General features: G+C 41.6%; 1 protein-coding gene across 3 annotated transcripts in view; it reads left to right on the top strand.

Annotated features, from left to right (window-relative positions):
- Window positions 1–11,746, top strand: part of galnt13 (UDP-N-acetyl-alpha-D-galactosamine:polypeptide N-acetylgalactosaminyltransferase 13) — a 38,457-nt gene extending 26,711 nt beyond the window's left edge. For 2 of the 3 annotated variants that reach the window (XM_058620426.1, XM_058620437.1), the window contains exons 11-14: window positions 185–319; window positions 698–727; window positions 3,534–3,763; window positions 9,569–9,648. In XM_058620426.1, the coding sequence (XP_058476409.1) occupies window positions 185–319; window positions 698–727; window positions 3,534–3,719 (351 nt within the window). In that variant the 3' untranslated portion in view covers window positions 3,720–3,763; window positions 9,569–9,648. Of the gene's footprint in view, window positions 1–184; window positions 320–697; window positions 728–3,533; window positions 3,764–9,568 lie in introns of all 3 variants that reach the window. The other variant, XM_058620446.1, reaches the window with a different exon arrangement.
- Window positions 11,747–16,128: the final 4,382 nt, after the last annotated feature.

Genomic DNA, 16,128 nt, shown 5'->3' on the forward strand with positions numbered 1-16,128 from the left:
ATATCATCTTGCTCAGCCCAAAAGGCATAAATCATCAGAAATCGAATTTAATTTGTGGTAAAATCAAGAACTTTATGTATTAAATCGGGTAATAAATTCTCATTGTACTAAAAATGAAGAATGATGAATTATACTGGTGCCCCCCGATGCTCTTCATCTTTTGACTGGGACATCTTGTCTCTAGGTTTTCTCGTACACGGCGGACAAAGAAATTAGGACGGATGACCTCTGTCTGGACGTCTCCCGCATCAACGGGCCTGTCGTCATGCTCAAGTGTCACCACATGAAGGGAAATCAGATGTTTGAGTACGACGCTGAGGTGGGATCCCTGTTCGCCACGGTTGCTTAATAATCCCTAACAAAGCTGTTATTGCAGGCAGCCGGTGTTTGCTGTATTGAATATGACGTGTGTGTGTGTGTGTGTGTGTGTGTGTGTGTGTGTGTGTGTGTGTGTGTGTGTGTGTGTGTGTGTGTGTGTGTGTGTGTGTGTGTGTGTGTGTGTGTGTGTGTGTGTGTGTGTGTGTGTGTGTGTGTGTGTGAGATTGCAGTAGTGCAAACTGATGCTTTGGGTCGTGCAAAGAAAGTGGGAACATCAGATTTTCTGCTGCTTTCAGCCACTAGATGGTGCTGTATACTATTTTGTAGTTTTCCACCCAGCAGCTGTGTCTCTCCTTTTTTGTTCCCTTCTTTTACATAGTATGTTGGCAAGTGGGAATATGATTTTGAGGTAAGATGTTGCAGAATTTTGCCCCTTCGTTTATACCACACTAGTTCACACACCAGTTGGATTGTTTTGTGTCGTGTTGTGTTTCCCCTGTTCTTTAATGTGACACATAATGTAGGCTGTAGTAGAAGTCATTTATTTACGTGACTCAGTTTGATGTTTATAGTGTCAAATCACAACACATCAGTCACGTGACACTTATTACAAACAGAAACCCCAACAGTTTCTCCAGATTCAGAGTGAGTGGACATCTGCCTCGATCAGTTGGAAAGAGATAAGAGAAATGTAGGAGAAAGAGGGCAGAGAGACCAGGAACACTTGCATAATTGTTGTAATTAAGCACTGACTGATGTTTGTTATGATAGCAGTAATTATAGTGATGCTTGTGGATGTAACGATGTTAATAATAACAGCAACACTGATAGGAGCATTCATTATCATTATTATTATTATTAATAATAATAACATAATAATAATAATAATAATAAACAACAACAAAATAAGCAGTTTTGTCAGGTTTGGATCCGTCCGCTTTTGATACCATAAGTAACAATAAGCATAAAATTGAGCGACACGCGCCAGGCTCGATCACAAAGTCCGTTTCATTCTGACTTTCCAAACAAACGGAAGACGGGAGATTGACGGCGTCGTTATTGTGACAGCAGAGGTGTTGACAGTCGATCAGTGGAGTGACATTTCAGATGCACGCCCTTCGCTGTAGACTAATCAGAGTGCGCCGACTGTCCCAATCAGAGCCCAACCAAGAGATAAAACAGAGCTCATCGGACGTGAAGCTAATGTTATAGCTCAGAAATCAATACAGATGATTAAATACGTGATTGACAATGAATCAATCGTGTGTTTAATCAGTAAATAAATCAGTCTTAATGGTTTCACAAAAGCAGTCCGTACAATTGTATAGAAAAATGTGTATTTTCTTAATATTCCTGCTATAAATCATTTTGACTCAAAGCCCTGCTGACTCCAAACTCTAAATGCATTTATGGATTGTACAACTCAAAAGCATCTTTTATATTAAATATTTATGTTATTGTAACCACTGGGGAAGGGTTCAAAAACAGACTGCACTCTATCCAGCGTTATAAAAATGTCCCATCACTGACATGTGGATTTGACGAGGTGAGTAGGTCTTGAGGCCTTTCCATCAAGCAGTGCACTAACCCTGGGAGAGATGCTTTCATTACACTTGTTCTCTGGGTGTATTATGTAAAAAATGAATAATTCATAAAGTAAGGACTGGTCTCTGTTGTAAACAGCTTTGGGGTTTCACTGCTGTCGGTGGTTGAAGTTATTTTTAGTCCAGGTATGACAGTCAGGGGCTGAATTCAGGCTGAATACAGTCCCATTAACATTTCATCTGCTCATCGGATTCACTTTCACAGGAGAACACCTGACTTTTTCCATATGCCTTCTGTATTCATTCACAACAGATGCTCTGTCCTTTTTTTTTTTTCTTCTTCTTTTTCTTCACCTGTTCTGCTCTTAGAGCCAGAAATACACTCCTCTCACTCACAGTCTCACACACCATTACATTCTGCTATCCTGCTGTACTTTTTGCTTAATTGCGTTTAGTTTTAATTTGTGTCAGCTTTGAGTTGTCAAGCTGTCTTATTCACAGATGCACAGCATTTCTCCTGCCAAATTGAAGTAAGCTAAATGCCATCACTGTATAAAGCTTTAAGTAGTGAGACTTTGTGTCATTTAATGCACCAGGTGGACGTTGTGCGTGTGTAGGACATTGCAGTGACGTAAAAGGATAGGTTGAATTCTTGCACTGTCAGCACTACAAGTATTCAAAACATCCATCCATCCATCCATCTTGTACCGCTTTATCCTCCATATGAGGGTTGTGGGGGCTGCTGTGCCAATAACATTTGGAAAAAATGTTTAATGATACTGAAGGATATGAGGCTTAAAACACTGTACATTTACAATATAACTATAATATAATAATGTTTAATTGCATAGAACAATAAGAAGAATAAAATGAGGCATCAGTGTTACTTCTGTTTTAGTCAACGGCAAGGTAAACTGCTTATAATACTAAATACAGCGTAAAACCATAGGATCTGTCTTAGCCAACTGTAAAACGTCCTACCCATTGGAAAATTGCTTTGCAGTTTCCATCCATTCAGTTTGTACAGTGAAAATTTGCTCAATCTTGATTAAACCTTATAGTCCAAAACTTACGTTTGTGTCTGACAGTAGTGACTGACCGTCTGCAGGAAATTCAACCTCGTCATTCCTATTAGAAGATTTGACAATGCTGCTGCATTGCCATGAAATGTTTCATTCAGAAATAAAAGGAATACTGCACTGATTTGCATTTAGCTCTGTATTACTAGAATAGGGGCAGTATTTTTGTCGAGAAATATCTTCATTATTTTTTTGTTATTCGCCCACCAGTGACACTTGGTCCGAGCCTTGAAACTGCAACGCTAATTCCGCACTTTTTAGACTCACTTGTAGGGGGACAGGACCTCATTCCAGGAATGTAAACCATGTCCACCATCTTTGCTAACAGGACCAAGTGTCACTGGTGGGCACGTAACAAAGAAAAGAATGAAGATATTTCTCAACTCAGGGGAAACTGAGGTTGGGAAGCACCATTTTTCAAAAACACTACCCCTATTCTAGTAATACAAAGCTAAATGCAAATCTGTGAAGTTTTCCTTTAAATCCAGGTACAAATGTCTTAATTAAACTGCAAACATTGGGTTGCAAAACCAAACTTCTCAGAATGACCTTCACTACAATGTTCTCCCCCTCCCCTAACTCCTGGCTGCAGAAGCACAACTTCCTCCACATCATCACCCAGTCATGTCTGACCATCAGCCGCCTGGCGGACGGCTCCTACGGCCCCACAGTGGAGTACTGTAACAATAGTCCTGTACAGGCCTGGATCCTCCACAACTACACTCGTCTGGAGGTCGCTAAACGCCTCTACTTCAACCCCACTGATTATTTTCTCTAAGCTCCCGTCAGCTCTGTGGAAGCTGTAGGTCCTGAGGTGAGCAGGTCAGTATAATTTAAGGCTCAGAGCCAAAGCTGGTAGTAGTTTAGTTTCAGCTCTGTAGTCGTGTATTTTAGTGTTGGTGAAAGTGGAAGTAGATTAGATCCATAACATTTTGTCATTGGGAACAGAAAAATGCAGAGCTTCATGTTGTGATGCTCATCTTTAAGCTATTAGTCTGAATATGCATGCTGATTATTTTAGGAAACATTAGGTGTTTTTTGTTTTTTTTACTAGTGACCTTTCAGAGAGAAGGCACAATGACAGATGTGCCATCAAGATGGTTCCGTGTATAAGATGCTATCTGCAAGACCTTTAGTCAGTCGTCATGCTAAATTAGATCTCCTTTGACATTTATTTTTCAAACATAAATATTTTATTTAAATGGGGGGGGAAACTGCGCTTGGACTGCCAGCGCTGCCAGTGAACGTTGCCAGCCAGGATGGAGCGGGTCGTGTTTATTTTTAGCTGATTATCTACATGCAGGGCTGATTGAAATGGGCTTGCCATTGTTTACAAGTTCTTTTGAAGTGATCCTTCATTGTGAGCCTACCTTTCATGGCCCTGGCCTCTCGGGCCACTCTGCTATTGGAGTGAAGCAGCTGTGTACACTGTGTGCCATGTACACATTGTAAACCCACTGAATCCCAGTTATCAATGCTCCTCACCACTCAGTCTGCTTATTTACATACTTTTGTAAAGAAAATGTTCTGGCTCAGCGTTTCCCTCTGTCATGGTCATTAGTTTCCGTGGCTTTTTCATTTTGCCTGCGTTCATTTCTGCTCTGGTGAACGTCCTGCTACTCGCAACCTGCACTGCTGTTTTTCTCAAAATGGTAAAGAGTAATCTCACTGTAGCACGCCACCGTTTCTTTGGCCAAGCGGGGGTAAATTGTGTAAGGAGCTCCCAACGCTGCTTGTGTGTGACAGCGGTAAAATGACCTGCTGTTAGATGGCCTGATTTGTTGTCCACACTCAAAGATCCTCACCCAGCACCACCAAATGAGAGCTCAACAGCATGGCAGGATTATAGTAATTGAGACAGTTGCCCGATTTTGTGACGAGACATTTCATCGTTTTTTTTTTTTTGTATTTTCCACAAGAATCTGTTCAACTCATGAGATTTTCTTCCACACTCAGCAAAAAAAAAAAAATGGTGTCAATCTCTTGTCCCATTCACTAAGTGTAGGGTGTCTGGTGACAAAGAGGGTAACGTTCCTCAACTGGGTTTCATGGTTATAAAACCATCCTCATTTAATTAGCTGGTCTCAGCTGTGCACACACTCTGAGCGACTTGCACTGGAGGCAGTGGCTTGTGTGTAGGGAGACTGAGGTGGGAGTTTTGCCTGCCCCTGTGGGAGCATAAAATTACTAGAAAACGCAATTTCTTCAGAAATTGCAGTGGGATTGTTGGCTCCTGGCTGCAACACCTGAAGCTGGACTGAGTCGCTGGCTTGAATTTGTGTGAATGAGGAGCTGAAGTGGTATTTTTTGGCAATTTAGGGCTGATGTATGATGTCAAGTGTGGTGTCAGCAGCGTACAGAGTATAATAAGGGTCATTAGTATTTTTGCGCTTGGGAAAAAAATATATATTTGCAGTTGTGTATCATATTTAGTGTGTATGTAAATTGCATCCATTTTTACATTCAGTCAAATTCAAATGTGCAAATGTGTTATTTAATTTTTGTACATGTGAAACATTTTGGAATATTTTCGATATTTGTGTGACTTGAGGTCTTTAATAGTCCCCATGCACAGATAAGAAATGTGTAAATCTACCCCCATCATTCCACGTTATTTATACAGCACAAAATAATTCAGCTTCATAATCGTTATGAATTTACAAAATGTTATTTTATTATTATTATTATTATTATTAGCTGTCTTGATAGGAATGGAAAAAAAATGCCCCTGGAAATCAGTAGGTATAAAAATTATGTTTTGCTTGATCAACTCTGACAGGTAAAATAAGCTATAATCTAGTCTGTTGTGTTTGAAAGAATTGACCTTTATCTCTTATTTATATAAAACATATGTAAATAAGAGCGCTTTGTGTCATCGGATTTAAAAAGATTATCGGGTGTCTTCTTGTTTGTGGTAGTTCATTTTTGTAATATTGTTTCAATTTATGAAAATCTGCCACATTTTGGGCCTTTTTCAAATAGTTTGTCATTGATTTGGTCAAAGTAAAATATAATGAGCACTTTTGTCTCATCTGATTTTGGTCTCTTGGTTTGAATTAGTGCTTAAATGTTTGGTTTGTTTTGGTTTTCGGTGAGTTTAATTTAAGTGACACGTGTATACACGTAGAGGACTGATCTCAAAGTGTCATTGCTTGAATGTTATTGAATTAGGCACCTCAAATTAATAATCAACTTTATGATGAAGTTTTTACCTTTTTTCAAAGTGCTGAAATTGGATACAGTTACAGCCAAAACAGAGGGAGTCTCTAGTGTAGAGCAGCCATATTGTTCTTTTCTTTAGATTTTTGGCAGGTGCTTGTACAGTAAGGACATGCATTCAGTGTCTTTCTTTGTTTGTGGGTTTGTTTGTACAAATGTGCCCTGTCAGGCAGTCTGCAATGTGTACTTGAGGGAAGTGTGCATTTGCGGATTTGTGGGTGTGTGTGTGTGTGTGTGTGTGTGTGTGTGTGTGTGTGTGTTTATTTATGCTTTCGCACTTCTTTGTATCCAGGCAGGCAGAGTCAGGCCCTCATATTTTATGGCTGAAGCTCAAACATGGCCTGGGCATTTGTGTGCGCTCATTAGTAGTGTGAATATCTTCTGTAAACATTCAAAGTATAATCCTGAAGAATTATGTCTTAGCCACATGATAAAATTATCATGATGACAAACAGTCCAGTTCCATTTGGAGCTCATGGTCCCGCTATTTTGATCCTCCCTGAGTTGCCCAAGCATCAATGCTAAGCCAAACAATGAGCACAATGCAGGACCTTTAAGTCCAAGCAAGACATTGAGTAACATTATACACTTCTGAGTCTGTTTGATAGAGGCGGCGGTGTGAGGCAGCATTGATGTAGCAAGCAGCGAGTGAGGGAGACGTCTTATTTAGATGGACCGCCTTGGTGAGATTGACTTTATTAGATTGTGTTCAGGTCAGACACATGACTACCATGTCCTGCATAGAGTAAAACAAAGCCTTATTTATTCAAATACATTTGCATACTGTGTGGCACAGTGGTTAGTAGTGGTAAACAGGAAGATGGTGCTGCATTCGACTGGGACCTTTCTGTGTGGAGTTTGCATGTTCTCCCCGTGTCTGTGTGGGTTTTCCCTGGGGCTCTCCTGTTTCCTCCCGCCATCAAAACATGTTAGACACATTCGGTCTGGTTGGTCCCTTGTGGTGGCGCGCTCAGTCGCAGCGGCTCTGATCAGCCCTCTATCTGACCTTGAAATTTCAGTTGTGCAACGACAAAAAAGATGAGTTCCTCCTTTCCTCCTCCTGCACGTTGCATCATAAGATGCCGAAGATGCTGAGACTCTCATCCATGCTTTCGTAGCATCCAGGTTGGACAACTGTAATGTGCTGCAATCAGGGTTGCTCAAGAAGAGTATCAGGGGCCTGCAGATGCTGCTCCCCACTTATAAATCATTGTTGTCATATTTGGCAGACATAATACATGTTTATGTGCCCACACGGTCCCTGTGATCTGAGGACAGCGGCCGCCTGGTCGTCCCAGTAGTCAGAGAGAAGACGGCTGGTGAGCGTGCCATTACAGAGCAGTCTTCCTCTTGATATCAGGCAGCTCAGCTCTATTGAGGTTTTTAAATGGAGTGGCTGAAGACACACTTGTCCACAATGGTTTATCAGTCTTCAGCGGTTTGTTTTGTCCTTTCTTGATGTCTTTTTTTAATGTTTCCCTGTTTGACGACCGTTGTTTTAGTGCGTCTGTCATTTTATTAGCACTGTGTATTTTTCTTGCATTCTTATCAGTTTTTAATGTTTATATTGTGTATATATTATCACACGTTGTGTATTTTTCTTTATTTACTGTAAAGCACTTTGATGGAAGGCGCTATGCAAATAAATGTATTATTACTGCTGCATGAAAGAACCCAAAGTGAGGGACAGAAATGGCAGAAGCAGGTTACTCCTGTAGGAATGAGCATAGATGGTGCTAAATCAAGGCCATTGAGAGGTTTCCTTACAGTAGTTGGTGGGGTTCGTTTTCTTTTGCTGCTGTCTTCCCTGTGGCAGATAGTCACAGAGATTACTGTGCTGCGTGCTCTTGTGATGAAGGAGTTTCGCTCATCACCTTAGGTGTGTATTTCCAGTCTGGACATTTTAAATGCACTTGTTCTGTCTTCTGGCTTTTCTGGTTGATTTGATGGAAACGGTACAGACAGCACTGACCGGGGAAAGAGGAGTACGTGTGCATGTGCAGTGGAGGAAGAGATGGATTGGAGCTAATGTTGTCGTGAGGACACGCTTTTGTCACTGCAGTATAAACTCAGTAACTGAAATGAATGAATACTGAGCTCATGTTTTGTGCGGTTTTGCCTTCATCGACGAAAACAATGAGAGGATGAGCCGATTTGTCAATCAAGTGGGAATGATTCAACTGACATTTTTAAAGGCACGAGTAAACAAATCCCACACTAATATTTTATTTTCAGATTTTGCACATGAGAATCTGTTGGTAAATGACATGAGTTAGGGGCTGTACTGTACAGTAAGCCTTCTGGTTTCTAGTTTGACCATCAGTGCAATCATGTTTGAGCTTTATTTTTTTATTCTTTCTCTGCATTTAACCCATCTTCTACTAGGAACCTTCCTATAATTAGGAGCAGTGGGCAGCCACTGAGCAATGGGGGGGTTGGGTACTTTGCTCAGGGGTACCCGAGCCCTTTGACCTGGTGGGGACTCGAACCTATGTAATGTAAATGTTCTGTGTGGGGAGCAAAAAAGATGGAACACATTGACAGAAATGCATTGGCCATACATTATTATTATTAATCTACATTCATATGCAGATAATTGGAAAATAAGTAAGCAAAAAGAAGATGTTGTCTCTTATTTGTAACCTGGTTCAGTCAGTCAGGGTTGACTCTTACATTGCTGGTCAGACTTTAGACATTAAGTCTTGGCCCAGATATCAGCTGTCTACACACGAAGACCCGAAATATGCCTCCGAGTCTAATTCATCATCAGACGACAGAGCTGATGGGTTCTTAAACGAGTTCTTTTAACAACACTCTCTCCACTAACTGGGGTTATCCTCTCACCGTGTTGTGTTTTAATGGGCGGCAATGTGTCATCTGTCTGGAATGGAACTCTCTGCTCTCTGGATGTACAGTAATTATTGCTTTATTCTTTTTCCAGCTACAGGTACGCACTGAGAGTTAAAAGGCATTCTGTGAAATATGGAAAAATCAATGTTTGAACTGTGTCTTGATCTTGGTCATTCAAGTGGATTAACCATGACACATATTAGTGAAAACCTTCAGTAAGGACATGGTGTAGATTGATTTTTGTGGTTAATTGAGGGGGAAAATGTATTCAACTTGCATTTGTGTCATGTCTGTTCGTTCATGTGTACTTCTTTACCATAGGCTGTCAATAAAAAGTGGATGTAGGCTCGAGATATGCAATTGGACGACCAAAGCTGTCGATGACACCCATTTTCCTCTAAATGGGAACATCATTTACAAAATTGATATTATGTGTTGCTAAAAAAAGAGCCCAAAGGAGTGATTGAGACCTCTAACTCTTTAGGAAGACTCACCCTGCAAACTTTTTTACACTCTACATCTGTATAATTGCCTATGTCTTTATTCATTTGTTTCCAGCGACTAACCCTGCTCCACGTGAACAGCAACCAGTGCTTGGATATGCCGTCTGAGGAGGACAAGATGGTCCCCACCCTGAGAGACTGCAACGGCAGCCGCTCTCAGCAGTGGCTGCTGCGAAACATGACCCTCAATGTCTAATCGCCGCACCTCTACCCGACCCGACCATTCTATCCCGCTCTGTCTCACCAGTCCTGGCTCTCCTCACCCACACCAGGTGGCTCTTACCATCGTGTTCCTTTTCCTGTTACAACCTGGTGAGTCAATATGAAAGACTCAGGCAGCAGCAGCAGCAGCAGCAGCATCATCATCAGCAGCAGCAGCAGCAGCTTATCTTTTTATGGAGGTGTCTCTTCTCACAGCTCACCACAGATTGGAGAGCAGCTGCACCTGACATTGTGGCGTCATGATAGGCTATAACGTCTCTTGTCATATCCAAGCAGACCGGGGGAGAACGATGTGTGAGGTCTGCACATGGACAACATTGATATCCTTCTTAGCTGTTCGCTGTGTGTCAACGGCGCTGCTGAGACTGCCTATCAGCAGCTGGACAAGCGATCAAACAGAAGAGCATTTGTAACGAGAACGATGCTGCAAAGCAGGTGTCTGCCATGGTGTGCAGTGTGCATCGGTGTATACTGTAGCTACAATCATAGAATGAGACTGTTGTTACAGCTGCTGCCCATCTTCTTTCATGTCAGTGTCTGAGGCCCCACTTTACACATGGCATTAGAATGCATTTTCTGCTATCAGATCATGGTCAAGGGTGGTCATCCACCCTTACATCACTCTTCTTCAAAGGTTTCCAGCAGCAGACTACAGCGTCACGTCCTGTGCACTCCTGTATCAACAACAACAATGGCAGCATGTGAGTCACACTATTGTATGGCCTTCTCTGCTTTTCAAAGCAGGGGAAGAAGTCGTCTTCAAAGAGCAGAAAACCAACGCTGTCATGTATTTCTGCTCACGTAGTTGTTGTGGGTGGAGTGGAGACGCACTGGAGATGCATCGCATTTACACTTCTGTTCTATGTGGTCACAAATGCGTCTCCGACCACCTCCCGAAGTGGTTCGGCAGATCAGGTGACAATCTGTCCTCGGGTGTATTTCCACCTGTACGTACAAGTGGTCAGGCACTATCCAGTTGCAATCACAATAAAACACATTTTAATGCCAGGTTTAAAGGGGGCCTGAGTTACGCTGAAACGTGACAAATGGCATGTTTCCACTAGCGCGATGTGGCACGGTTATTTTGCTTTTCCCCTTGCGGTAGTAACTGGTAAACAATGGTTACACTGAAAACTATTGCTTTACAAGTCACTAGTTTGTGTGTGGCGCCTATAAAACAAAGTCACGGCAGTTTCATGCAGCCGTGCTGTGATGACTCCGCCCACGTTGAGGAGGAACTATATTGTAATGGAAAACCAACCAAACCTTGTAGAGTCGAGCTGAGGCGGTGCTATGTGGTGGAAAAACACCAAAAATGATGTTTCTAGAGCTCGACTGAGAGCGCTTTTTCCCCCTCTCAGTGTAAGAGAACTATAAATCACAAAAATTAAGCCATTGTGCAGAATTTTCATTTTCCAAAGGAAGATTTTTTTTGAAATTGTGACTAAGCTTCAAGCCACTGGGTGGGCCTTTTTACCATGGCAACAGTTGACTGATATTTGGGGGTTGGTGTTGCAAGGAGACCTACTTAACTTTCATGGGTCTTACTAATGAAGAAAGTCTGTCTAAACTACTACCCTATTCTCTGTTACTGCAGCATTAGCTCTCAACATCATTAAATGTACAAGTTCATGGACTTTACCAGGATCAATCAGACTCTGGTTTGAATGACACCACCGGAGGAAGAGGTTATCCGGCATATTTTGGCTTAATTATTTCTACAGTGCTACGATGTAGCGACTACAAAGATGCATCGTCCATCAAGTTGCATATCGTTCAAATGTTCGCGACTGGATAACATGAATTGTTCACGTGCAGTGCCTTTTGCCTGTACAAATGCATTATTATCACTGGGGACAGTTTGTCATGTGCATGCACAAAAGAGTGCGGGGTGCATAGACGTCGATAAAAAAATATTGCAAGTGCTTTTGCTGTGTTTTTTTTGATACTCGGGTCAAAAGAAGTAAGTCCAACTCGTCTTTGTCGACTCTGAAATAAACTCGTAACACAGCTCCTGTGTCAGTCGTCTCAGCAGCTCTCGAGTCTTGGTTGCTAAGTAATGATGGACAACAGAAGTGTAAACCCCACACACGCCTCCTGCTGCTTTTATGCATTTTTCAAGCATTTTTTTTAAAGAAAGACCCTCATGTGAACGGCCTCTGATTCATGTTTTACTCCGATTTGCGAAGAAACACACAAACAACACGAACGCCGTCTTCATAGGAGTCCTTTAAATTCACTTCCTTAATATCCAGCCGTCTGTTTTGAAAGATAAAAGTGTCAGTGGACAAAGTGTAACGGAGTAACTGTTCTCTCCTGTCGGTAGATTTATCGCACGCGCCGTACTTGTTGAGGTTGTTTTCTTGAGATGTTGGGATTAAAAAAAATAATAATAATGAACATTTCAAACCTTCACAGAGCAGATGAATAAAAGACAAATGTGCAGCTATATCATCCTGCCCTAAGTAAACTACCTGAACAACTGCATAATGTTTTGTAGCAATGATAGAGGAATTACAGTTACATGCAGCATGGTAATGAAAATGTGAGGCAGCTGTCTGATTTGACAGAGTACATACTCGAGATTTAGTTTATTTATGCAGGCTGTTGGACAAAAATGAGAAAGTGGCTGCAGGAAAGAAAGTAGCACGTAATCAAGACTGTGCCGAGTGTGTGATTGATTTCCAATGACTAAGAGTTTTCCCAAAATAACGTCTGCTGTGTAATCATAAGAGCATATTTATTTACAACACCTTTATCACTTTCTACAAGATGTGCAACTCTTCGTGCTATATGACATCGCCCACTTCTTCTTTAGTGTCTTGAGAAATCGCGATGTCTCGGAGCCGAATAATTACGGGTGCCTTTTTAGAAGGTTGTTTTTGTTTGGTTGATTGGATTTTAGATGATTGAATCATTTTGTTGCTGGAAAAAAAAAAGAAGAAAAAAAAAGAATGTTGAATCTATCTTCATTTGAGATGAAAAGCAAACAAACAAAAAATACTACACATTAATGTTAATAGCTGTCAAATTTAATGAATCTATCATTTTCATATCGTAGTATTGGATCAAACATCTCGTTTTCCGTGAGTTGTTACGCAGGTTAAATTCTCCTTGTACAGATCTCCTCACATTTTTTTTTTTTTTTTCCCTCATGTGACTGGTACTTTGCGTCGGTGTCTGGGATCAGGCCGCAAATGTCACACGCAGTTATGTTAATATGTTTGTTGTTGTACATACAGAACCAATTATTTTTCTAAGATGCCGTAAAAACTTGAACACTCCTCGGAGGAAGCGGACGGCGAGTGCCGGGCAGATCGTGAGGTATTGCAATGTTTTGTTTGGATTTGAGGTGATAAAAATGAATGCTCACCTTGGGTTTTAGAGCGGCGGCGTGTTTCGGAAATCATCATTGGTCTCGTGGAACCAGTTCTCGCGCTACCTAAAGGACCGCAGGTGAGCATACATGAGGGAGCAACTAATGGTGAAATACTGTCAATGCTGCTTGAATACTGAATCCTTAGCAAGTGCCTGCTTGGCATTCAGACTAAAATTCAATCACCTCTTTTGCATTACGCACACTCATTTATTGTTTTTCATTATCTCAAAGTGCATGTTGTTTTTGAAAAAGAAAAAAGGGAATGTAATGTTTCAATGTACTGGTCGTAAAAAGTGATAGTGTTCTCTGTTTGTACATTTTCTCTCTCTTTTTTTTTATAGAAAAAAGAAATTAAAACTTCAACTGAACACGTAGAGTTTGCGTCGCATTTTGTGTGACGCAGCATTTACAGCCTTTCCTTCGCGGTGACCGGTAAAAAGGGTGACCCGTGTATCAAGATGCCATAAGAACGGCACAGTAATGAATTCCTTCCTCTTCCTCTTTTGTCCAGAAGGTGTAAAGACAGCTGCCATTGTCACCTGATGATGAAGTTACTTCTGACACGGCTCGTTATTCTGTTTTTCAATTAACGCAACGGCGGCTTGACCTTTCAGGTCCCTGGCTTTGTTAAAATCAGAGAGACTTCATTACTCCTCTTGAGGGAGGGAAAGGCAGCAGGTCAAAGGAAGCAATGGAGATCATGTTGATACTCAACACTGGGCATCCTCACGACTCAAAGTGATTACTTTTATGACTGATTAATGCTTTTATGATGTATTAATTAATGATTTAGTCCACTTGAGTGACCTGTATATTTATAATAATATACAGTGAGGACGCCCTGCACCCACCCATGCTATCTTTACAAAAAAGGGGAAATGAACCTCTTATTATAACTTATCATTTTAATATATGCAGGAAGTCTGGGCACAATTAAACATTGTGAGGCCACTTCAGATCAGCTTATGTTCCGTGGATGGATGATTTTCCTCTTATATTTTAAGAAACACATTATCTCTCTGCATTGTTTGAAAAGTTTCCTCTCGCTGACACAGTACAGTACGTACACATCTTAACAGCCTGGCTTTTAATGAGCGCACCGAGACTGTGTTTCCGGAGCCATTTTAAGAAATGCGGCGTTCTCCTCTCCCAGACATTTTGTGTGTGGGCTGGGAACCTGATTTTGTGAAAACGCTCTTGTGATTATTGCACATGGCTTAAAGGGAACGATTTAACCTTCACTGCTGTAAAGTTGAAAATAGTTTTCAGATGACTCCATTCACGAGAACTCTGGTTTGCTTCTCCAAGCCTCATTTACAGACTCGTTTCTCCACTGAGCACGAGAGATGTAAGCGATGAAGCCAGGATCCACACCGTGGCGCACGTACCCTGCAGTGTTGCCTCACAGGTTGCTGGTTCGTATCTCAGTCTTTCAGTGTGGCGTTTGCATGTTCTCCCTTGTGGCGTGTGGGGGTTCTTCGCTTTAATTGGAATTGATCGCAATGGACCACCAGCAACCCCGCGACCCTCATGTAGAGGATAGACGATGGACAAAGGGTAAAAGCCTAGACGAGTTGCCCCATTTTCTGTCTTTGCACTAAATGCAAAGTCAAGCAGCTGCTTGAGTTTTCATCTTCCGCTCTTGAATATTACAAATTAATTTAGACCTTTAATCGAGACAAAGTGAGACGCTGTGGACAGATGATAATAAATGCAAGAGAACCAGTTTGCTTTCACCGGGTCACTGGGGGAAATATTGTCCTTTTAAATAATTCAGACTCCAGCTTCTTAATAAATGATTGTTTACCTCTCCATGGCAGCCACTGCAGTGGTATTAATAGGCGTCTTTCTTAGCTGAGCTGACAGCACATCAGTGCCTCACCACATTCTCAGCAGGGGCCCTGTGGGGACTCACTGCTGTCTTAGACAGCCTCACACCTGTAGGAAGCCAAACCCGGGCTGGTTAAGTGGGCCTGTGAGGATAAGATAGTAGTTCTGCGGCGTGACCAGGGGAGTCCATTAACGGGTGAGATGCTGTAAAACAGTAGCCCTAATGGAGGCTTTATCTGCAGCTATCGGTGGCTCCCCGTGACTCAGTGTGGCTCTCGGAGGTAGAACAAGATCAGAGCTTCTCACTATGGATGCACTGCAGCTTTCCCCCTACAGTGCATAACGCCTGGGCTCATTAAACCTCAGGAAAATACAAATCTGGCTGCCCGGGTACATATTACACCATAGTTCCCCTGTTTTGTTCAGTTAACCCTTTCAAATCTCCAAACTATTGCTCCTGTGCAGCCCAAAAATATTACAGAGTGAATTCCTCTTTGACCTCTGGTGATGCATTAAATACAGAGAAAATGAATGATAATTTGTGCTCATTTATTTGGAATAGGCTACTAATTCTGGCAGGACTCACAGATGGGTTGTGGGAGGTATTTTTTTGGGTGGGCAAATACATTTGCTGAATTTTCCCCAGCCTTTGACTCATTCATCAGCAACGTGTGAATTTGTGGTTCACCTCTTCAAAGTAAGATTTGGTGTCCCAGAAACGGCAGCAAAAACAAACGCAGAAATGTTTTATTGTGCCCAAAATGTTCTTGTGTCGCAGTGAATCTGTCTTAACCGGCTCAGATAGTTTGTTATCTCAAAACTGTCGGAAACGTTGGTCTATTATAACACTTTAGTCAGTCAGTCAGAATTGTGTCTATTCAATTTTATATCATTTTTTCAATAGTAATACTCATGTTGCCTCTTTGTACGATACAGTTCAACAACAACAACAACAACACAAACTGCCAATGAGTTGAATTTTGTCCAGTGGCTCCTACTGAAGAGGTAAGTACTGCTTCAAACTATCACAAGTTAAATCTGAGTGAGTGTGAGATGAATAAAGGGGTTTGAAAGACTATTATTACCCTCGATGATGCACGGCATCACTCACTTTTGTGTGTGGTCCAACAGTGAGCGTGACCACAACCAACGTAAAGACCAACACAAACAAGCACAAACAAGCG

Source organism: Solea solea, chromosome 2 (genome assembly GCF_958295425.1).
Source record: "Solea solea chromosome 2, fSolSol10.1, whole genome shotgun sequence".
Taxonomy (NCBI): domain Eukaryota; kingdom Metazoa; phylum Chordata; class Actinopteri; order Pleuronectiformes; family Soleidae; genus Solea; species Solea solea.